The sequence below is a fragment of the Lepeophtheirus salmonis genome, chromosome 1 (genome assembly GCF_016086655.4).
Source record: "Lepeophtheirus salmonis chromosome 1, UVic_Lsal_1.4, whole genome shotgun sequence".
Classification (NCBI taxonomy): Eukaryota; Metazoa; Arthropoda; class Copepoda; order Siphonostomatoida; family Caligidae; genus Lepeophtheirus; species Lepeophtheirus salmonis.
The window spans coordinates 22,267,774-22,291,785 of record NC_052131.2 but is presented as its reverse complement, the minus strand read 5'-3'; the positions used below and the strand labels follow the sequence as shown (position 1 = coordinate 22,291,785).

Here is a 24,012-nt window from a genome sequence, read left to right as displayed (position 1 = left end):
AACCATGAATTAAAACTAACCACTATACTTACATAGTTTCGCTCAATATGTCAAAAAATCTTCCCATTACAGCCTCGCATACCGTTTTCAGGCTAAAAACTGCAAGTTGCAAAAAAAAATCTTTTATAAATTCATGAAATGTCCGGTTTTTAATGGATTAGGTCGATTATCAGGGTGTAAAAAGAGAACTGTTGGTGTCCCTAATTTAATGTACAATAGATATTTTCTAAAATAATAAAAAAATATAAGGTTAATGTCAATAAAGAAAGATCAAAATCCAATTTATATTTAATAAAAAAATCTAACATAATAAACAAATATCAAAATTTTAATAATTTCAAAATATTTACTTTACCCCCCTAAAACCAACACTAATCGAACCTCTTTTTTGAAAAAAAACATAGATACAAAACCTATATGATAATTATAAATTATCAAAAAGAGGGCTGACCATGGCCTTCCTGACACTCTCTGTTACAAAACTCCGTAAAATGTAGTCAATATCAAAATCATACTTTCCAATGTTTTGAACAACAATAAAACTCTTGATGTAGACAGTACTGGGTTTAAGTAGGAGGCATTTGCAACAGACCCTGCACTTTAACATTAAAAAGTTGAAACCATGCACATTGCATTGTGATAGTTGTTTAACTTTTATTACATTTGTCAAAAAAGGAAACTATGTTGTCAGAATGTTGAGTATTTATTTTTTGGCAAGAAATAAAAATAAAGCAAATCAAAAAAATTTATAAAACATAAGAAAAAGTTATTTAAAATTTATCTTTAAAAAAGAAATGAATAAAATTGTCATATTTTGGCATTTTTCTTAACAAATTCACATGTTTTGCTAACAAGCTAAACATACTTTTCCAACCCTTACTAAAGATAAATAGGAATTTTATTATTGGAGAAGGCAAAATGAGTGCATTTGGTGTTTAAAGAGTAACATCTTCTTTTAGTCTTTACAATCTGGTTGTACAATTTAGAACTTTTACAACTAGATTGTACAAGTCATATAACAAGTAAACAGTGCTGTCAGAGTCTTCGCCTTTAGAAGCCGTTTTGAAAAATAAAGCTATGTGACCTGTCAAACTGAAAAAAATCGGTAACAATTTGTTTTGATGTGCTTATCCCACGAACAAATTTTGTTGGATTTGACTCATCTTGAAAGACCCATATAGTCGAATTCTGTTTTTTTTCAGGTCCATATTCATAAATCCTCGTCTCTTTACCTGTATAAATATCATATACAGCTTTTGATGCACATCTAACAAATTTTTTCACCATTTTCTGGCACCAATCGACACGAGCCTTCTTTTGATAATTTGTTGGATTAAGTGGAATCCAACGTGAACAAATATTCTTTAGACCAAACTTCCATGCAATATATTGTAGATGCTGGTCATATTGATCCCAAAAGATGCCTCAATCTCTCGATAAATTGCATGACGATCTTGTTTTATTATTTCATGCCCACAACTTTGATGTATTCTGTAAAAACGACCGATTTTGGACGACCTTCAAAATTCGTCATGTAGAAAACTCCAGCCTCGTTAGAATTCTTTATACTATTCTTTTATTGTACATGACTGCCATATAAGGAATTAAGTTGATTGATAATACACTGTTGCCTCGATAACCTACGTCAAAAATTATGAAAAATAATTGCACGAAAGTCTTCTCGAATCAATTTCATTTTTTGGATGGATATAAGGTTTTAAACCACTATAAAATACTCAATTCACGTGTAAATAACAAAACGTTCTTATAAAGTTGATACATTTAAATATCAAGCTATCCACTGGATATAACAGATGGAGCTTACAAAATATAGTTTTTTAGGACATAAATATAAATAACAACCTGCGTATGTAAATGGAATAATAAAATTACTCTTAATACGTGTTTTCTTAATTCATGAGAGATAATTGTGAATAACAATAAATAAATAAAATACATTAGAACCTCGTGCTACATTTAATTAATATTTATCTAATAATGATACTTTATTACTCATATTACATAATACAGAAATAGAGATAACATTATGAGAGCTAGGATGCCGTCATCTCTGGAAGAGGTGCTTGAGCAGATGTTGCTACTTTCCAATTTAAAGATTGTAGGAACTCCTCTTCGCTGAATTGAAGGACTTGAGCGGCTTCCAAATGTAACTGAAAAGGGAAAAGTAATACATAAACTTAGAAACGTTGATTTCAGTCTTTTAAGTACAAAATTATATTTTTTGCGTAATTGCCATTTTAGAAATGTATTCACGCAATTACCCATAAACTCATGATGAAATTACCTTCTAAATGCCTTTTTTAGTATAATATAAAGTTTTTAAATAGAACCTTTTGTCCACTTCCTAAACTATTTATGTAATAACTTGTCAAAGAAATGGAAGAACCTACCACCCTCAACCGTTGCATTCAATGTTAGTTGTAAGAAAAAGTAATCAAATCAAATAATTTAAGGTGAACTTTTCTACGTTTGAAAAAATATGTTTGAAATGTTTGGCATAGAAACGTGAACGTGGATTTGCTTGGGTTTCAAGCATACTGCGTGAGACTTGAGAGCCCTGGAAGGGTGACATGTATTTAGTAAGAAATATAACATTCAAAGTTTTAAAAAAATACTTCAATACTAAGTGATAAACTAGCACATTTTTGTTGGAAGTGCAGGTTGAAAATATACTGCTCGATCCAACCTCTGAGTAACCCGGAGGTCCTGCATCACTTTTCATTAGTACGAGTATATTGTAGGATCGTAAGATATATTCTAATTATCTGTTCTCTATAAATCAACTTTTTATTATAAAAGGTGCTATCAATAGAAAAAATGTATGGTTAGTCTTTTTATAAACTAAAATTGGCCCACTTTTAATTTTAATTTTTTTGCTTTATTTATGATTAATTATTTATAAATTTTATGAAAAAAAAGTATCCAATCAATATTAAGATGAATACTGTATTCAATAAAATTCACAAAGATCCCACTTACCTACAAACTTTCAATGTTCAACGCTAGCAAAATAGTTAGCTAAAGAGTGATGAAGTTTTGAAAGCTAGTTTATTGATATTTACTTACTTGCTAGTGTTAAAACGCAGAGTAAAAAACTAATAACTAAATGCTAACAATTGAAGGTTGAACCTAAAAAAATAATAGCCAGCTCATGGGTAAATAGCACTATTATATAGATAGGTGTAAAAACGATGTGCACACATGTTAGGTCATACGGTGCTCTTTACATGTATATAAGTTAACTATAGACTAACATAATGATTGCTAGGTGGAATCAAAGCTATAAACCAAGTGATAGTAAATACCACGTCATCAATTTTTGTATAAAGTAGTTGTCTTAGTGAATTTTTTTGTGCGCTAGAGGCATCAAGTATACCAGAATATTACTCACACTAAATATGCAACCTCTATTAGGTCAACCTTTTTATCAGAATAAGCCAGGTTAATTCTACCATCTCTACGAAAAATAATAAAGGATGTGGTATCACAGGTGCATCTACAGGATTATATTTTGGGAGGAATTGGTTTCCAAATAATAAACTTTTTCAAAAAAAAATCTCAAAAATCCACTGCTATCCATAAAAAATTATATTTTTTTGCATGAAAATATCAAAAATCTCAAACTGTTCCCAAAAAAAATAATTTTTTGGAAAAATTTAAAAATATTAATTTTTTGAAAAAATAAATCAAAAATCTGCAGCTGTTGATAAAAAATTTCAAAAATAAAATATTAAATTTTTTGAAAAAAAATTCAAAATTCATCGATATTTAGAGAAAATGTTGTTTAAAAAAAATCAATAACTCTTGACAAAAATTAAATCTTGTATATAAAAGTATCAAAAATCCTTAGCTGTATACAAACAATTTCCAAAGCTGTTGACAAAAAATTTCAAAAATTTAATTTCAAATATTAAATTTTTTGAAAAGAAATGCAAATTGTAACTTTTTTGGAGTAAAATTTCAAAAATTCATAGATTTTCTAAGAAAATTAAAGTTTTTGGAAATTAAAAATTGAAAAATTAAATTTCAATCTTTAAATTTTCTAGTAAAAAGCAAAAATTGCTTAATGGGGAGGGGGCTACAACCCCTCCACCCCACCCCCTGCCGACACACCTGTAACATAAAAAGCGATAAAAAAGTGTTACAATTAAGATTGTACAAAAACCATGAATCTACTCGAGCTAACGGGAACATTTAACTGGTGTCAATTTTAAGCCAATCATAAAAGACAATAAATATAAGTATCTCCGTTCAGTGCACTTGGCCACTCTTTACATACTTGCGTTATATGAATCCATAAATATGTAATTTCTAGTGGAGAATTGTCTTATGCATTTTTTATTAGTAAAAACACAAAAACAAACCCGGAATATTCATTTGGAGACTATTTATGTACGAGTATGAATGTAGTGTCCTTCAAGAAGAAAGTATTTAACAATATATTCAACATTTTCATGGTGTAATATCTATGAATACATTTTTTATGTGTACATAATGATAATAGTCATTCAATATCTTATTCTTTTTGATAATCTATTGTTTCAGAACACACTCAAGTTCCATAAGAGGAAAAAACAAGGAACAAACATTCACATTAGTGATGAGCGAATAATTTCAATTAGAATCCGAGAATCGTTTTTTTTTCTTTTTAAATCGGAATCAGGAAAATAACCTATAATTTGCGATTCCGATTCTCATTTATTACTTTGTTAGGTTATGAAAAAAAAAAAAAAATAGCCCCCTCCAAAATTAAGGATTTTTTGACAAAATAAGTTGTGATAGGTTCACCTATACTTTTTACAATATAAATTTGACAGAATTTTTAGAAAATGTAGTTTTACCCCTATCAATAAATGGTAGGTTTTAAACCAAAATATCTGTCTGGAAAAATCACTAAAGAACAAACCGAAAAAAATACGGTCCCGGACTGGGTCTCAACACTAGTAATCACCTAGTTTTTCTATTGAATTCTCTCATAAAATAAATGAATATATGTAACCACATATTTTCTTAAATGAGTAATAAATTTCCAGGAAATCTATACATTTTCTCAATTTTTTTTTCGTTAAACCTACAAATAAAAATTAAAAAAATATTGGAAAAGTTACATTTAAAAATGCTCAAAACACAGATTTGATAGGAAAAAAGTAACTACGGACTCATGATCTGTATGATAAGTATGTCAAGTACTTTTAAAATTAGATATTTGGAAAAATATATGTGTTTCTTTCTTACTTTAATGATTTATTATTAAGAATTACCCATGGATCTGAGCAAGATTCCGCTGTCTTCCATCAACAGTATCGTCTAACCTTACTTGGTCTATATTAAAATGGGTGGGTTAATCCCAGACGCATGAATCATATAAGACCTCATTCAGTCCTCCCAATTCTTTTTTTTTTTTTCTTTTCTAAATCTATTTTGAATACGAACCTTTTGCTTCTTAAGAACTTCAACCAACTCTTGTTGTTTGGAATAGGCAGAAGCCATTCGCTCCAAATCACGCTCACAGGCCTTTAACTTGGCTAAACCCTCCTCTTTTTCAACCTTAAATGTCTCCTTTGTACTCTAACAATAAATAACAAGATGAATGGGGGATTATTTCCAAAAATAAATCTTACTTTGTTTAAAGCCTTGAGCTCTCCCACCTCATTGCGACTCTTATCAAGGGACTCATCCTGTCGTTCTAGACGTAGTTGTAGAGTCTTGATCGTAGATTCGTGTTTCTTATTTTGTCTGAAAGTATAATTAATTTTTTTTTCACTTAATAAAGACCTTAAACTGATATCAAATCGTTCTTAAACAATGGACCGTTATTCAATATCAAAAATTTTGACAGTAGGGGTAATAAGATAAAAAGAGACACTTAATTGAATTTTATAATGTTGAATTTATCAAAAATTCAAATATTTCCATCTCTTTAACAGATATTAAACTACTTTGTTGATATTTTGGTCATAGTATTGACCATTGGTGGAGATACACCCTCAAATCTATATAGGGTGATTTTTTAAATTGGAAACATTATAAATTCACAGAAAATGACAAACTACTTAAAACTGTGGTGTCATCAGGATGTCTCATTTTCGGAGTGATCTCTTTTTTGTTTCTTTTTTTGCGTTCAAGGATTTTTCTGATGCATATTTAGGAAAAATTGAGAGCTCCAATGTGTTCCTTTTGATAAAAAAATACGATTCACAAAGTTTGAACAATTTTTATGAATTTTTAGGTTATTTCAATGGCTCTAAAGTTTTAAAATTTTACATATTTTTGGAAAAAAACGTGATTTTGTTTTAGTATTATCCGTATACTACACATTACAACTTGTTAATGAAATTAACAACTTTAGTTAAGTTAAACTTTTATCAAAAGTTTTTCATAAATGTTTATGATAAATAATTTTTAAGTGTCTTAAAGAACAATAAAAATATTGTAATGAGACGTAGCCTTTTGCCTATCTGTTAGTTCACCTGCGTATCACAGCAAATGAGCGGCTACTGATATCTTAAAAAAATTGCAAATACGTTTTTACTTAGATGAACAACAAAAAAAAGTGTCATTTTGATGGCCTTAACCTTGATGACCTTTTTTATGACCTTTTTGAGGAAAAACATCTATTTAAATTAACTCCTAGAGAAGAATGAGGATTGCGAAATTTATGTATTTTTATAGTACGAATATGTATCAATGCATATAAACCTCGAACGCTCCTTACAACGACCTTAATTTAATTATGTCATTTATAAAATAATCAAGTATTAATTAATTAAAATAATTTTTTTTATTTTACACAATTTTTGATTTATTTTAAAAACCTAGCTATATATATGTTTTTCCTAAAAACCGGTCATCAGGGTTAAGGTCACAAAATGGACACTTTTTTTGTTAATCTAAGTAAAAGCAACGTATTTGTAATTTTTTTAGATATCAATAGATGCTCATTGTCTGTGATACGCAGGTGAACTGACAGATAGGCAAAAATGTTACATACCATTTGAATATTTTTATCCTTATTTAAGACGTGTAAAATATTATATATCATAAACATTTACACAAAAATTTTGATAGAAGTTTAACTTAACTAAATTTTTTAATTTTACTAACATAGCTTTAATGTGTAGTATACGAATTATATTTTTTTTAAATCACTTTTTTCCACAAATATGTAAAATTTAAAACTTTAGGGATATTGAGCTAGCTCTAAATATTCATAAAAATGGTTCAAACTTTGTGATCGTCTTTTTATGTCATTAGAAACGCACTTGAACCCTCATTTTTTTACTTTTGAAAAAAAGTGATTTAATTGGCACCCTAAATTGTATTCCTCTGAGACACAAAAATGACAATTGTCTAGAACGACAACGAATGTGTTCATATTTTCTTTATTTGTCTACCGATTATTTAATTTCAAAATTGAATAAAGCTTTAATCCAATTAAATAGTTGTTATTTTATAGAAAAACTTAATACGTTAAGTATTTACACAACCAAAATGTCCATAAAATGCATTTGTTAAAAGATCCCCTAGAATTTTAATAAAATTGCAAAATTTACTTGATCTTCATTTTATAAGCATTTTAGACATATAATCACTTTTCTCATTATTTTTTTTATAAAATAATAATTATTTAGTTTAAATTATAACTATGACTCGCTTATGAATCTTAATAAAGACCTTAAACTGATATTAAATCGTTCTTAAACAATGGACCGTTATTCAATATTCAAAATTTTGACAGTGGGGGTAATAAGGTAAAAAGAGACTCTTATTTGAATATCATAATGTTGAATTTATCAAAATTCAAATATCTGCATCTCTATAACAGATATTAAACTACTTTGTTGATATTTTAGTCATGGTATTGACCATTGGTGGAGATACACCCTCAAATCTATATATGGTGATTTTTTTTAAAAAATTAAGGAGAAAATATTAGTAGAATTTACTCTTAGAACAGTGAATCTGTTCGAATGTTTGAAACAGTAAATATCTTTGGAAAATAAATTGCTACCATTGTCTCTCTTTGGTTTCTTTTTTTAGAATGCCAGTATTTCATAATTTATACAGTTCTATATTTTTTATGTTCCTTTAATTAGTCAGATAGTTACACTGTTAAGTATAAGTAAATATTATAGGATTGGGAATCTTCTTTAAAGTCCATGTACATAAAGTATATTTCTTTCTCTAGGAACTACAGGGGCACAAACCTTCGTACTCTGCTGATTATTTTTTACTCAAGTAATAGAAGTGAAGGACATACAGTCATTGTTAGGGATGTGAAAATTGTCAAAGTCTTCGTGATTGATTTACAATCAAAAAGAAAAATATATGTAGGCAACTTTGACGAAATTTTAGTGTGAGAGTTTTTTGTAGTTGACAATATGACCAGTATTTTTTTTTATTTCATTATAGACGTGGGGGTATAAAGGGACTATGTGTGAACGTGCTCATGAAGGACGGTGAGTAAGACTGAGGATTTGTTGGGGAGAGTAAGTCCTTGTTGGACTCTGAGTAGAATTGAAGATCAGAGTCATTCCAGCATACGTCCTTGTTTATTTCCTTTCTCCTCCATCCCACCCAGCTGCTTATACCTGATCGAATGACACATTAGAGCTGTGAAAAATATGACCTGCCGATATGTTATAAGAACTGAAAATCTACATGGTAATCCTGACAATTTGAAGATTTTTTTTGTAGCTTAGCTATCACGAAGTTTGACAAGATTACCCTGGAGCAGCTAGAAGCTACAGGAAATTTAGCAATGACATAGGTAAGAACTAGACAAGTGTCGATCCTCAATTCTAATCTGAGTCCATTAGAGGCTTACAACTCCCCAGCAAATCATCAGTGTTACTCTTCGTATTTAATGCTCGAGTGCTTACTTTATACTTAGATGTTCTATCTTAAAGAATAATGATGACAGTTTTGTAAAATAAAAAACTCTCTCCAGGTTGCAAATACAATAAGTCTCATACTCGTCTAAAGTCATATTTTTTACAACTCAAAACTTTACATTTCTCTGCTCACAAGCATAGTTCCTATTGTTCCTTGGGAGGAGGGGGTTCACATACAGAAAATGCTTCGGATATACAACTCTAGTCATGTTTGTTTTTCTACAATAACCTTGACGTCTGTTAATTAAAAAAGTTTTAGATTTAATTGATCCAGACCGAATTAGTTCGTAGAACTGGTCTGAATGCCGAATTAGATATATCAAGTCCATATTTTCTAGACTGAATTGCAGTTGATAAGTAGGCATCCCCTAATCCTTACCTCTCTTTCTCCTCAATCTCACGAGTTGCATTGCTATAGAGCCTTTGGCTCTCTCCAAGCCTTAGTTTAAGATCGGAAACTTCAGTCTTCCGTTTGGACTCGGCTTCTATATTACGATCAACCTGTCTTTGAAGGACGCATTTCTCCTTTTTAAGCACCTCATTTTCCTGTCGTAGAGATGCTAAGAGATCCTCATCCGTAGCTTTCTTCTTTCTCGTCTCTTTTCCATAGAAAGGATCCTAGGTAGACAAGTACAATATAAACAGTAATAATGTATTCATTGTTCATACACAAAACGTTCTTAGGTACAAAACATAACTTTTCCCACTCTGTTTGATAAATTACTGAACATCTTATTATGTAAAAAAAAGTTTAAAATACAATATTCATATTAAATAATAGTTATTAAAAGAAGAACTAATATATAAAACATATTTAAAAAAATAAAACTATTATCGAAATTGTTTAATGTTTGTTTTCTATTAGCATATACATTAGGGTGCACCTTATTTTTTTACACAAACATAGTACGTATTTATATGTAAAATAATCTCCACCTTAATCTACATATGTATATTAGGGTGGAACTTATTTTTTAAATGTTCGAAATATGAGGTCCTTGAGATCTCAAAATGTTTCTTTTAGTATATGTATAGATATCATTGTCTAACTTTAAACTTTTTGGAATACACTCAGAGGTTGCTCAATGTCCCTAAGGTTTTGTAATTTCACACTTTTTAGAAAAAAAAAAGTCTATTTGGTATTCTTTACAACTTTTTGTATAGAATAACAAATTTAAATGAACAAAATTTATATTTAGTTTATTTTATTAACTTTTATGAGTATCTATATTTAAAAAATAACGGTAAGTCTAGTGACATGAATCATAGCTTTCCGCCCATCACTCTGTTCTTTAGCGTATCACAGCCAAACTATACAACTGATACATATTAAAATTTGCAAGTACACATATTGGCTACTTAGATAAACAAAAAAATTCCAATTTGGATGACCTTGACATTTATGACCTTTTAATTACCTTTATTTGAAGAAAAAGATCTATTTACTAAATTTTATAAAATAACTCCAATTTTTTTTTTAATGAAAAAGTCTTAGAAAATCAATTTAGTAGGAGTCAAAATTATATAAGTATGATCTCCGCCGTCAATTGAGGACGAGAGCAACGAAGAGTTAAACAATATTAATCCTTTTATTATTACTAACTACCAAAATGCAGCAGAGATATACATATTCAAAACATTTGACGTAATTCTCAATATATTTTTCCTTAAATCCCTTATCATTTCTTATGGTTACTCAATATTTACTAAATAATATTTTAAATTCTTACATTTTTTTGTATGATTACAATTTAGACAGAGTATGCTTCCAATAGTCTATGATCTGCGAAAAAAATTGTAGGAGGAACTGCATCTGTGATTCTTCGGATGCTCATAGGCCAATATATCATTGAATTAGACCCACTCCACTCTCGGCCAGATTATTACCAACTCTTAGTGGACCAAAAGTATCTTGAGCTTCTTTATATCCATGTTTGTCTCAGTACATTTTTGGATGAGCCAAAATAAATAGCTTTGAATTTTTATCCTAAGGATAAAATTTTGATCACAAATATGATTGAAACACTGAGCCAATTATAAGGTCTCTAATATGTTGTCTATACGCTAGGTGCATAATCTATTCTCTATTTTTTTTAAGACAAATACGGAGTACAGAATGATAATATGATAAATATGAATAATCCATCATATCATAATACATAGCACATAATTAGCTACTGATTGCTGAGAAAAACATTGTCCTAATCGTAATCATGAGCCCACAGTACGAAAAAAGGATTGAGATTGCAGCGCTCCTCCGAGCGGGATTGTTTCAGAAGGCCATTTGGGAGCAGACTGGGGCCTCAAAGAAGACAATTTACAATCTATCCATGCTGTTGAAGATCGGGGAGGACCGCAGATACTCTCCAGGAGAAGGTAGGAAACACTCTGTGCCCATCAACCGCCTGGAGTAGGCCTTCAAGAAAAAGCTGAATTCCTCAATTCCAAGGCTTGTACGAGACGCCAACACAGTACCCGCACCTTAAGACCTCTGTCAACAAGGCCTGGGCTCCATGAGTGCCGAGTACATCCAGAGTGTCTGCAGCAGCTTCTGCCACCGCTTGCTGCTCAACATCAATTCTAAGGGCGGGTGCATTGACTAAAATAAGTTCTTTGGGATTCAATTTCTCTCTAGGGCAAGGCTCATCCATTTTTAATTGGTGATATATCAGGACTTTTGGCAGGCCATCTATATATGTTTGCCTAAAGAAGAAACCCAGATTTGTTGAACATTATTGGCATGCAAAACTCCGTCTGGATATTGTTCTTTTCCGTTCTATTACTATGGGAGTTATAAAATTTGCACTTTAGAGAAGTCAAATTATTATCCTAAGGCTTGGTGCTGAATTATTTTCTACCCTTTCCGAATCATATTACACTGATTTTTATTCGGAGCTACAGGTTGGAGATCTTGAAACTGTCAACTACAGTGATTTTTTGATTTTTTCCCCGTTAATAAACTTGTTGCATAATTCGCCATGGACTTCAATACTTTGTTAGTTAAAAGGGGTAAATAATAATGTTTTGCCCGGTATATATACATTCTTATCTTCGAAGAGTAGGCAATGGCTATCACAATGGAAAAAATAAGATATTTTTCTCTAATTATCTGACTTTCCTCGTCCATGAAAACATGAATAATTATGTACAAATTTTTCCATTTAATGCAGAATTTCAGTACTTTATACTTTGATTTACTTAAAATATCAGGGTTTGCCATAGGCATCGAGTCGTATTTCATACACTTTTTTATGTCTTTTTAAGCCATTAGATGGAGTTTAATCAAGATTAACTAGAAATTTGTTCATTTAATGTAGTAAAAAATATAAACTATGAGGCCCAAGATGTTGTCTCCTTCAATTATGATGCAATTTGTGACGTCAGTGAAAATGTTCAATATGAAAAAATATATTATCCAAAAAAAAAGGAGAAATGGGTGTTCATTTTTAATATTGACGTTAATATATGATCCATAAAAAAGATTTAGAATATTATTACTTTTACAAGTTGGGGTTATGTGGTTGTAACTAGTACAAATAGGTTCCACATGTTGTAAGTTGACCGTGCTATAAAGTTTTATTTAATTTAAGTTATTACAACATCAGTCCTTTATATTTTTATTTTCAAATACTAACTGATATAATATGCATGTAAAATTGAATATATGGACCCCCAATCCCAAACTGGATGTGGATAAGGATTATGAGTAAATACTAAAGGGGGGGATGTTTTTAAAGAAAAAACTAAGTATAGTGATTAAAAAAGGAAAAACGGTTGATAATTTAATAGGGGTTCATATCTCCCTCTAAACAAGAATTATCACCTATATTCTCACATATCTTGGACCTAAATTGTTTTAAAAATGCATAATAAAATAAATATAGGAATTGAAACAGTAGTTTCTCTTCTTTATAGCAGTAATTTATTTTTGCCCACCAAAATCATATAACAGGGAGCTGATATTAACAAAGGTATTAATTCAGTAATACCATATATTTCGCTCTTGCCGCCTCCTCGCACTATTACACTAGTAATAGCCGATAACTTAGGTCAGGGCTTTTCATTGTTAGTTAGTTACATTTTGATCAAACTTGATACGAAGATTATATATAGTCGTCATTAAATTTTGAGAGGTCAAGGTCAATGTGAAACAAAACGTAAAAAAATTCATAATGCCCATAACTTTGGAATCAATTGAGATACATAACTCAATTTGATTTTAGGGGGAGGTTTTTAGGAGGTACCAAGTAGTCATTCTAGTTGAAAATTGTTATTCTTTCAGAAAATGAATGCAGGCCCTATAAAATTACCTCTTTTATTTTTTGAATAGCCAGTTGTAATATTTATAATAAAAAAATTTACCCTGTTTGAGACCTACAGTGACCACATAGGTTGCCAAAATATAATTATGCTATTTATATTTTCAGTTAACATTTTTGTGATGCAAAAACTAAGTTTGAAAATTAGAAAAGGAAAATCGGTTGTTGTGTGTACTCTTTTTTATTTTTTGTTAATTATTTCATATGTTGTCGTGGTGTTGATTTCTACCTCTGAAGTAGGAATTATCGCCTAATTTTGGTGTGATTTGTCTTTTTCAAAATCCAAAAAAAAAAAGATATATATATATATAAATGAATCTATATACAATTTCAATATTTACCCTACACTAATGTGATTTTAAATATAGAAGGTCTTTATATAAGTATTTCATAGCCCCCCTCCCTCAAACATATAACAGACAGCTGACATTAACCAGAGCCATAATTCAGTAATACCATAAGCCTCATTCACGCCTTCTCCTTGCGCACTTTTTTTTAATTACAAAAATGTCACATCTAATTATATATGTTATATGTACCTAATATGTAATAAATATAATTTGATTTACCTTATAGGCTCCTACTCTATTCCTTCTTCTCTTTTCTTCTTCTTCCCCTTCAGTCTCTTTATTTCGACTCTCTGTCGATCTTCGAAGTCCAACGTCATTTTTAAGAAGAAATTGTGTGCGTTTCTCCGGTGAGAGATCCCCACGAATCGGAATCTTGGAAATGCTTCTCTAAAAAAAGACAAAGAAAGAAAACAATCAACAATCAGTCATATGTAATCTTCGATCTTACGGATTTCCTTAGTGGAGTCCCATGATTTCCTTGGTCCCGACTATCAATGGCTGCATTTCGTCTTATCAATTCTTCTTCTCTTGTCCATATATCCATGCTCTTTCCTTTGTACTATTTTGTTCCTTCATCACCATCTGATAATGGAAGAGGGGGGAGGAGGGAAGGGAGTTGACATTGATCCAACAATTCCTGTGATCCTTTCTCCCTTCTACCTTCTTTTTTCAATGATGATTCATTCATCTGCTTAACAAAGTGAACATACACCTACAATATCTACACATGCAAAATTATACTTATCCAAGTAAAAAAAAATTCTAGTTTTCAATTTAGTATTGGTTTTCTGAATTAAAAGTTGTATCGATTTATTTTTTAGGACCTATGTTTCTCATTATCTGCCCACAATAGAAGATATTCATTCAAGACCATTAATGGTTCTACATTCAGTTCATTTTCTAGTTGTATTATCCCCATATCTTGCTTAAGCACCAAGAATTTGTAGTGGTATAATATTGTCCCTATAGTAATATTTAACATCACTCCAGCTTGAAACATTGCTTGCATGGCATCGTGTCACTTGATAAGAGCGACCTGAGTCCTTCAACAAACTTAGACGGTTTTAATTTAAAGACTACATGAATACTGTCATAATTGACCGTGCAGTGCAATCGGACCTATGTTAAACTATTATTATTCATATATTTACTCATCTTTTCATTTCAAACATGATTTATAACATTTCAGATCATATTAAGTATTAAAGTGACCAAAATATAAAGTATAGACTATATTATATGTATATCCCAGGCAATAATTCCAAAATAGAGAAGACAATTTTCAATACATCAAAAATATATTTGACTGAGTTTATTGTCTTTAGATTTGCTAAAAACTTATTGTTCAATTTGAGATATTTAACTCTACTAATAAAGTTATACAAAGCTATTCTTATTATAGATATGTATATATAGAGTTGGAACTTGTGTGTATTTTGGTCATGTTAAAAGAGAAACTCAGTTACAATCAGCTGTGAAATATACGAGAAGGAAATAAATTAGGACATTTGTAAGAATTTCTCTAATGTCAATCCTCAATTCTACTGTGAGGCCAACAAGAACTTAGAATTATAATGGAAACTATCAATGCTGTAGCTTTTTTGGGATCCCATGAGCTTCAAACAGACACAGGTACATATGATAATATTTGTCACCAATCCCTTCAATTCATTAACTCTGCAGAGATTAGTTATCTACAGTATTCGAAACTATCATTTTTTTTTTTTTTTTTTCAACAAATGAGCCTCATTTTCAAGTCTCCCAAGGCCGGAAGATACTCTCCTTTAAGTGATAAAAAAGTAATATTTATTGACTATGTAATATATGTAACGGATAAAAAACGTCTAAGTCAATTATACGTTGTATATCTTCATTAAACCTTTTGCTAATAAATACTTTCGTTATACCTTCAAAAATCATAATAAAGCAGGCATATGATAATCACATCAGTATATCAAACAAGGATACCATAAGTCTTTCTCCCCCCTTTCTCCTTGCACGCGTTTTTCTCTACAGAATTATCAACTTTGCTTATACCAACGGACGTTTCTACTCTATGGACACATGACTTTAAAAGCGCGCTTTAGAAAGAGGCTGACAGTCTTAAAAAGGAATATGACTTTTTTATAACTAAATTGATTAGGACGGTTAATTGTTTTTATTAGACAATAAAAGAGAATTCAAGTAATACATAAACATGTACATAATTAAGTGGAGCATGATTCAAGCTTAGAAATCTTTCTTGAAGAGAGCATGACATTCTTAGCTTTATTCTGATTTGAAGTCTGCTCCCTTGACAGACCCATCATTAAGTTGACTACAACAATAAAATAATAAATCCAATTTGGTATAGTGATTGCATGATGAATATATATTGACTAGAGATAATTCGGCATTCAAATTTTCCATGGGGACAAGAGATAGAACATCCATGTATTTTCTCCCGGCAGACTTTATTATGAAGGTGAGGACAGTTTTAGTGGTTTGATTGTTCTCAGTTCAGGGAAAATTTGGGTCTTACAAACTCCACTATTTGAACAGAGTATACCTCATCAATTAAGAGAGTCACATTTTGTTCTGTTCTGTTCAGGTCCATCATTCTGGCACTTAAATATTGCAAGGTTGAAACTGGCAAACCTGTTTCCACATTTACAGAACTTGATAGAGCTCTAAGAGGCTTGGGACATAGAATTGTGAGAGTATTTGAACTATAAACTTGGTCGTAGAGGGGAGTACTCATATTTTGCAAAAAAAAATTACAGAAAGAAGGCTTGCAGTGTACCTCATCACTTTTGGGACCTTGAAGAGTAGAATCAACTACTTTATAAAAAAAATTTCAACTTTTAGGTTTGGGGTGTCTCCAAATCTTAGGATTCATTCAATCCATAAAACAAGCTCATAATGACTTTGCATGTACTATATTGAGTAAATGGATCCTTTAATCCAAGATAAGCAGCGATATTGATAGCTCCAGACACGGAATTGATCTTATCTGATTTTAATCCTAGACAGTGAGAGACTGAAGTGTTACTAATCCACTGATGTACTTGGAAAACTTTGAAGATGAGGTTGTCCTCGATTTCCAAACTTGATTGGATTTCGAGGCCTTTCTCCTTAGTAGATTCAAGTTTTATGAGTGACAATTTGGCTGCTTTTATAAAAATAAATCATGATGGTAATGTCTCCTGTGATAACTTATCAAACATATCAGTTGATGTGTGTGCATTTCAGACTCCAAGTTTTCTTGACGTGGTTGTTAAAGTTAGAGTCTTTGACTACTAGTTGAAGTTCGAGTTGGCCTTGGTGACGGTGATAAGAAGGAAAGCTAGTCCGGAGGCTTTGGTTTACTTTGGCCAAACTGAGAGGACAACATCATTTTTCAAGAGTATGTAAGTCATAAATAATACATCAATTACTATAAATTTGACCTACTTTACCGGCTACGAAGTTGTCATCTATACTCCCGATCTTTCCCATTTCGCTTGTCAACGGAATTAGTTAAAAAGTCTTCCTCTTTAAAAATTTATTGATCTTGACAATGCCCTTTTCCAGCATGACTGAAGATGAGGATGGGGTACATTGAAACCAGGAAATTTGTGTTAACTAATGTCAGGGTTCTTGGGGTACTGTCATATTCCTGTCTATATCCTGGGGCAAAATATTGCCATCCCATTCTTTTCCAGGAAAAGACAATTAAAAAATCAAAAATCACTATAAAATTTATTGAAAACAATAACGTCGTCACACCAAAATTAAGTATTTCTTCTTCTAAATAGAGAATAATTTTTCTAATACGAGGCAAAACATCCAGCCACTTTATCGAGCAGGCGTGCATCTTCTTGTCTGAAGAGGGCAGCACAGAATCATAGAGACGTCTATCTTATACCTAAGGTTGATAATTTTGGTAAGAATAGAAAAGCGTGCGAGGAGAAGAGAAGAAATACTTATGGCATCATTGATTAAATGATATACATCTTCTGCTATCAAGAACGTTATCATTCCCGCCTTTATTATTAAATATTAATATAATATTAGATACTGATAGTCGATAGAGAACTGAATAAAATGCCTAAAATAACGTCGATTTCTCTCGGGATTTCTGAAAATGGAGGCCCAGGAATTTGGAAAATACTTACCAGATGAAAAACAGATGGCTTGTTGGATTTATTGATATAAATGTGTCTCTAGTCCCCTGTCTAGAATTACACGCCACTCATTATCCTCTCCTCATAACAAGAGTATGGATATTCATCTATAAAATCAAGTTAACGATGAATCAGATAGACTATAACTTTTATCTAACAAAGATGCATGTGATATAACCTTATCCATTGCTAATCATCCTAAGTTCAAAAAATTTATGGAGAAATACACGGGTAAATTCTTCCCTTCCCGAGGAACCATCATTAATTAATGGATGATGTTGGTACTTATGTCATTTATAGAAATACCCCCATTGTAAATTGTGAAGTAAAGATAATTTTCAGCATGTTTAGAGTCATCCACACTAAATTACGAAATGTATTCTTTTTTTTTTAAATCTAATCATAAAATATGATTATATTTTAGCTAAAATCATCTAGAATTATGATACACAACTCATTAAATGGCAAAAATAAGTGCTTAAATGGCCACAACAACGGGAGTAGTAGCATTGGATGGTTCGCAACTAGTTTATCTAACATTAGTTTCTTCACTTAAAGACTTGGGTATGATCATTGGGTGTTCCAATATTACATAGTCAATAAATTTAACTTTTTTATCACTTAAGGATTAGCTATGGTTGATGGGCTCCAAGAAGTGGTGTTCAGAAAACTCATAAAAGGCAAAAACAACTGCTTAAATGGTCACAATAACGGGGGTAGTTACATTGGGTGTAGCATTATAATTACCAATTGTGCGTATCCTTCCTGATAATAGTATCGTTTCCAAATTCCTGGACCTCCATTACTTGTTTAGTCAAAGTCTGTCATTCTTGCCCATTACTCGCTACGATTCATCAAATTGGAATTCTAGCAATAGTTACTTCATAAAATTTGATTGGTTTTTTTTTTTTGTCAAAATCTGTGTGTCTTGCCCAGGAGTCGGTACGATACATCAAATAGAAAATTCTAGCAAGTCCGATTCCATGATAGTCTATCCTTGTATTTCTATTAACCTTGCATAAAGGTACAAATTATACATATAATTTCAGGATCTTTATAGGACCTCTGTTTGGAGGAAAGGTTGAGCGATTTAATGAAGATTATATGGTTATTAGTGATTTATCAAATATTCATTTTTTTACCCGTGAACTAACCATATTTTTAGATATTCAATACTATAGGGTAACGCCATTTTGGGAGATAATAGTTTATATTTATACTACATAAAATGAACAAATTTCCGATAAATCTTGATGAAACTTCATCTAATGCAATAATAATAATAACAAGACGGAATAACTGCATTGAATACTATTTTATGCTTATGATAAACAATGACATTTGAATATAATTAATCAAAGTAATATGTACTGAATGGCGGAATTTATACTTTTTATTTTATTTTGATCGATTACTATCTACAAATTATTCATGAATAATATGATTTATTTTATTTTATAAGTAAATAATCAATAGATGAGAGATCATTTCATTTTTTCATACCATCAAGCTTCTCGTTCTATAATAAATATTAAATAATATCAACTCTTGCATGCAATATATTATTAATCCAGTGAACAATAGCCAATAGATTAATTGTTGACTAATGTTTCCCAGCTTCATTATATAGCAACTATCAAGGGATCCTGGATCAGTAATTAATTACTACAATAATCTGAAAGCTCGATTGTAAGTACATAATATTAAATAATTAGATATGTGAAAGAAAAAATTGCACGTCATATATATATATCTATATTCAATAGGAAGAGGGTAAATTTGAATTTTGAAATATTATTGGATATATATATACCTATTAAACTGTATCGTAATGACTAATAAAAAAAGTTGGGAATTTGGTATGGTCGGATATTTTTTATTTTGCATTTTATTCCTTTAAACAAGAACTAACTATCAAACATCCAACAAATTGGTCCTTCATGGACTCATTTGATTTGAAAATTTGTAAAACGTCGAAAAAAATGAAATTTTGATGTTGTTTCTTTAAAATTATGGATTTGAATTCAGTTACATGATTTTTATTTAATTAAGTATTATAGATGAAACATCTATTTTGGAACAATAATTAACAATCTTTCTCAAACTTACTGGCAGTATGCTTGGAACTAAAATACTAATACCATGAGGCAAGTTAGAGAAATATTGTTAATATATATTTCATATATAATAAAATAAAAATATGGATCAGATCTAATTTAAATGTTTCTTAAATTACATGTATTAATTGAGTATTTATGGAGGCATGTTACTATATCATGGGACATAAAACCCAAGAAAATAGTTTTTTGATTATCAAGATTTATAGGAATTGTCTCTAAACAGTTTCGTAGTCATAGAATTAGAATTTAGAATCTAATAGCATTAAGAGAAATAAAAGGCGCCTGATATGTTGGAGGAGCTGGAACATTCTCCAACCATACGTACCATAATTAATTATAGTGTAAAGACACGCAATATCATCAACACTTTTCCTAGACCTCTCTCATCCCATAAACTAATATGTGTCATTGCAAGTATCCCACATTTGATCAAGAGCCTACGAAATCACTTAATTAGAGGACATGCGATAACATTACCAGCACATATTGTAAAGAAATACAATCTTTCCTCTGATACTTTGGACATTTGGATCATTTGATAATAAATATCTTACGACGACATGGTTTTGTAATCAAGTAGGGCTTTGGTTTAAGCTCGCCACTTCCAAAAGACGCTCTATTGTTCTCAGTATGCGTTTAATGTCAAAATATAAAGAGACCATGGATTTACATTATTCCTTCCGATATCTTTTTGAGAACTTAAGCTTAATGGATGGAAGCCAATCCAAAGATACATATTTTTAAGTACATTATCTCTGATAATATTGCAGGATAAGTTTATTTCTGTTTATGAATTTGATTTCTTGTTGTGTAGCCGCTTTACTCAAGACTGTGTTGAGAGTTTGTTCTCCTCCATAAGAGCAAAAAATCATACACCTAATGTAAACGAGTTTAAAAATTTTATGAAACTAGCGACATCTCTCTTGTCGTTATCTTTATTGCATCACGCAAAAAAAAAAGAAGAAAAAAAGGTCCGAAATCATCTGGTAGCTATCATACAAACTGCTATTATTATCTTATATACTAGCAAACTATCACTGTCATATTATTTCTTAACCATTTTTAAAATAAATTACATATTATTAAAATCTACAGAGTATTTCATTCGATACTGTATAATAATATTGCTTAGTAATATTTGATTAAATGAGTAGTTATGATTAGTTATTATATTATTTCTATGAAGAAATAGTCAAAATTTCTTGATAGAAATACTAAAATGAACAACATATATAGGGACAATAAGAAATTGTATTCCTGTTCTTTTCGAAACAGAGCATAAGTATTCAATAACTTATTAATTTTAATCCGAGAGCCTGCCACGGAAGATTTCGCCCCATAACGTACAGAAGGGTTGACTTATGTCAACTGGAACATTGAATTTTTTCTTTGTCAGCCTACCCCCCCCCCTTCTGCTGGGTCTGACCTTTTTTTCATCCCATAAAGGTACATTGACAAAGCTTGCATCAATATATAGTACTATGTCAGGACATAATAAAAAAGCAAGACTGGCAAAAAATTTCTGTCAGGAAAGTGAGGTCAGATCCCTTCACCCCATAAAGTAAAAAGACAAAACTTGCATTAATGTATAGTACTATGTCAGGACATAATAAAAAAGCAAGACTGGCAAAAAATTTCTGTCAGGAAAGTGAGGTCAGATCCCCTCTAAAAAATAACCCCCTCCCCCTCCTTAAATTAAAACAATATGTTGATAACAATCTCAATCTCACCATATTATCATTCACACATTGTAACTTTTTATATACATATTTAAATAGAAACTACAAAGACATTTGCCATGAATAGTGTGGATTTTAAATTTCCTTGTCCCTGTCTTCACTTTCCTCACTAGTATCATGATCTTCGTCAACATGCACTTAAAGAAAAAACACAAAGAAATAGAATTTCATTAAGATTATTTTCTAATCAATGTTATCCATTTTCCAGTTTTAAAATTGTGATAAGACATAATTTTGATTATGTAGCATTAGAAGATAATTTAGTTGGACAAAATTGGGGCATGAAAATTTTCAGTTTTTAAACAGAATTCAGCCTTTTTATCCAATATATGAACCACACCAACTGGTGCAAACATTCACATTCTTCCATCCATACTCCGGCGGAATAATTCTATTTGGATCGATCTAGTTGTAGTAGACCACCACCATCTTGCAACTAAATGAGTGCGACGTATCTTTTGGAGTAGTGATCTTGAACATGGTGGTAAGAACTTTCTTTGGTGTGTCCTTGTTAAAAAAAAAAACTGGAACCGCACTTCATTTACAGATGTCATTTTCTTCTTGGTGTACATCTCACACCAAAACAATAGTGGATTTGTTGATTTCAGATGCAAGTCAAAGCTGGCTAAAAGCTGACAGTTCACCTTTGTTTTCCTTAGTGAAGCTCCATCCTTATGGCCCTATGGGATAGTAATTCTGCTTGGATTGAACCCTAAAAAAATGGCAATGCTTAGAACAGTTAATGTTACGGTTTAGATATACTTCAAAAGTAGTTTACGAAAGATTTTCATGGTTTAATTACAGCGGATGAGGAACAAAAGCATTTCTACTACGTTGCGTTCATGAACACAATAACATATTTTCTGAATGTAAAATAAAACACTTAAAATAAAATATATCCAAAAGTGTATTGCGCTATTAGGTAAAAATAATCCTAATATATAATAATAGAGTCCTATTATTTTATCAATTCTGAAAGATAAACTCAACATAATCACTTAATATAGAGTAGGGTGAACTCAGGAAAGTTGAAACACGTTTTACTGAATTACTTGGAGATGCTTCAAATTAGAAAAACCACAGTTTTACACAACAAACATACATCTATTTACTAATATTGAAACGAGTTAAAATACAATAATGATAAGTACTTTTTGTGTCATCTTTATTTGAATGTAAATATCTCGGTCCATCCTTCAAACAATTCATCGAATTGACTTTAAGCTCTCGTCGACACCTGTTATTGTTGTCTTAACCCTTTATTGGCCGAATGATTAAAACAATGTTTTAAAAAAATCATTATTTTAAAGATAGTGTCTCTTGGGGTTTCTAAACTTGATCAAATTGATTTTTTTAATTTTTAAATATGACTCCATATAGCATCATTGGTCTTTAGTGTATATGTCACAGTAAAGATTGAAATCTAGTAAAATCGTTGATTCTCCTAGTAGAGATTACAATCCTATTCTCTCCTAGGACAAGTTACAATTTTACTGAGAGAGATAGTAGCATTGAATACTTGAAGAGGTTGCATGTTTTCGAAAATATGACGCAAGTCACACTCTCTATGTTCTTTTATAATGCAATATTGTGCAAAAAGGATTCTTTCATTACCGATTTATTTTCTTTTTTTCGTGGAAATTATGCTTTGTCTCTTTGTAGAGAATAGTGTAGGGAGTTGTGATTCCTTTTAGTGAACTGAATAACTTTTTAGGAATGATTCAAACTGATATTTAAAAAACCTGTATTGAATCAATCTAGCAAAATTTTAAAGATTAAATAGTAACAAAAAAATTGTAAACTATTTGATATAAATTTATTTAATATACATATATAAAATATGCATTTAAAAAATATGGTGTGTCATTGATTACTACATTACAGTATTCATTTAGATCAAACTGGATTTAATCCAAATTAGTATTAAGACATACAAGCTGATCGACCTTAATTGGGCTCAGTTCAACATTTCTTATATCCTAAAACTTCCATATCGCATGAATAATAAAATAACATCGTTAACTTGTCCTGTAGTTAAACCAATATTAATGTATGCGTTCATTTTAGTTAATAAAACCTGCACAACCGGTCGGCTGGGATGTATTTTTGGATACTATATGGGATTAATGATGCTCAGGGAAGCGGCTTTGGAAGAACCAAATAATAGAACCAATTGGAATTTCCAATTGCTTCTATTTATACAATTTGGAAACACCAGTCAGACTGTATCGATTTTCTATATTCCCATTGATGTACTTAAAATGACCCAAATAATGTAACTTTTACCAACTAGGTACAAATATTCCCATGAAGTAAGAATTATGGCTGATGAGTGAGTCGGGAGTCAGAAGAATCACATTTATTTTATCTGTGAGTCGGTTTGGAACACAGAGAATATGTATACTGATGTATGATTTGGAGTCA

General features: G+C 30.7%; 2 protein-coding genes and 1 long non-coding RNA gene across 4 annotated transcripts in view; 2 read left to right on the top strand and 1 right to left on the bottom strand.

Moving 5' to 3' along the window:
• Window positions 1-24,012, top strand: part of LOC121120880 (ribosomal L1 domain-containing protein CG13096) — a 143,217-nt gene that overhangs the window by 96,961 nt on the left and 22,244 nt on the right. The gene's annotated exons all lie outside the window — the stretch shown is intronic.
• LOC121125464 (uncharacterized) lies at window positions 1,948-14,154 on the bottom strand. Its single transcript, XM_040720693.2, has 6 exons — window positions 14,033-14,154; window positions 13,804-13,971; window positions 9,295-9,533; window positions 5,643-5,757; window positions 5,455-5,589; window positions 1,948-2,171 (listed from the first exon to the last, which is right to left on the bottom strand). Exons 1-6 carry the CDS (start codon window positions 14,126-14,128, stop codon window positions 2,055-2,057), a joined length of 870 nt encoding a protein of 289 aa, XP_040576627.1. The 5' UTR covers window positions 14,129-14,154; the 3' UTR covers window positions 1,948-2,054.
• LOC121125400 (uncharacterized) lies at window positions 14,142-22,738 on the top strand. Its single transcript, XR_005866652.2, has 2 exons — window positions 14,142-22,072; window positions 22,248-22,738. It is a non-coding gene; the product is annotated as an uncharacterized lncRNA (long non-coding RNA).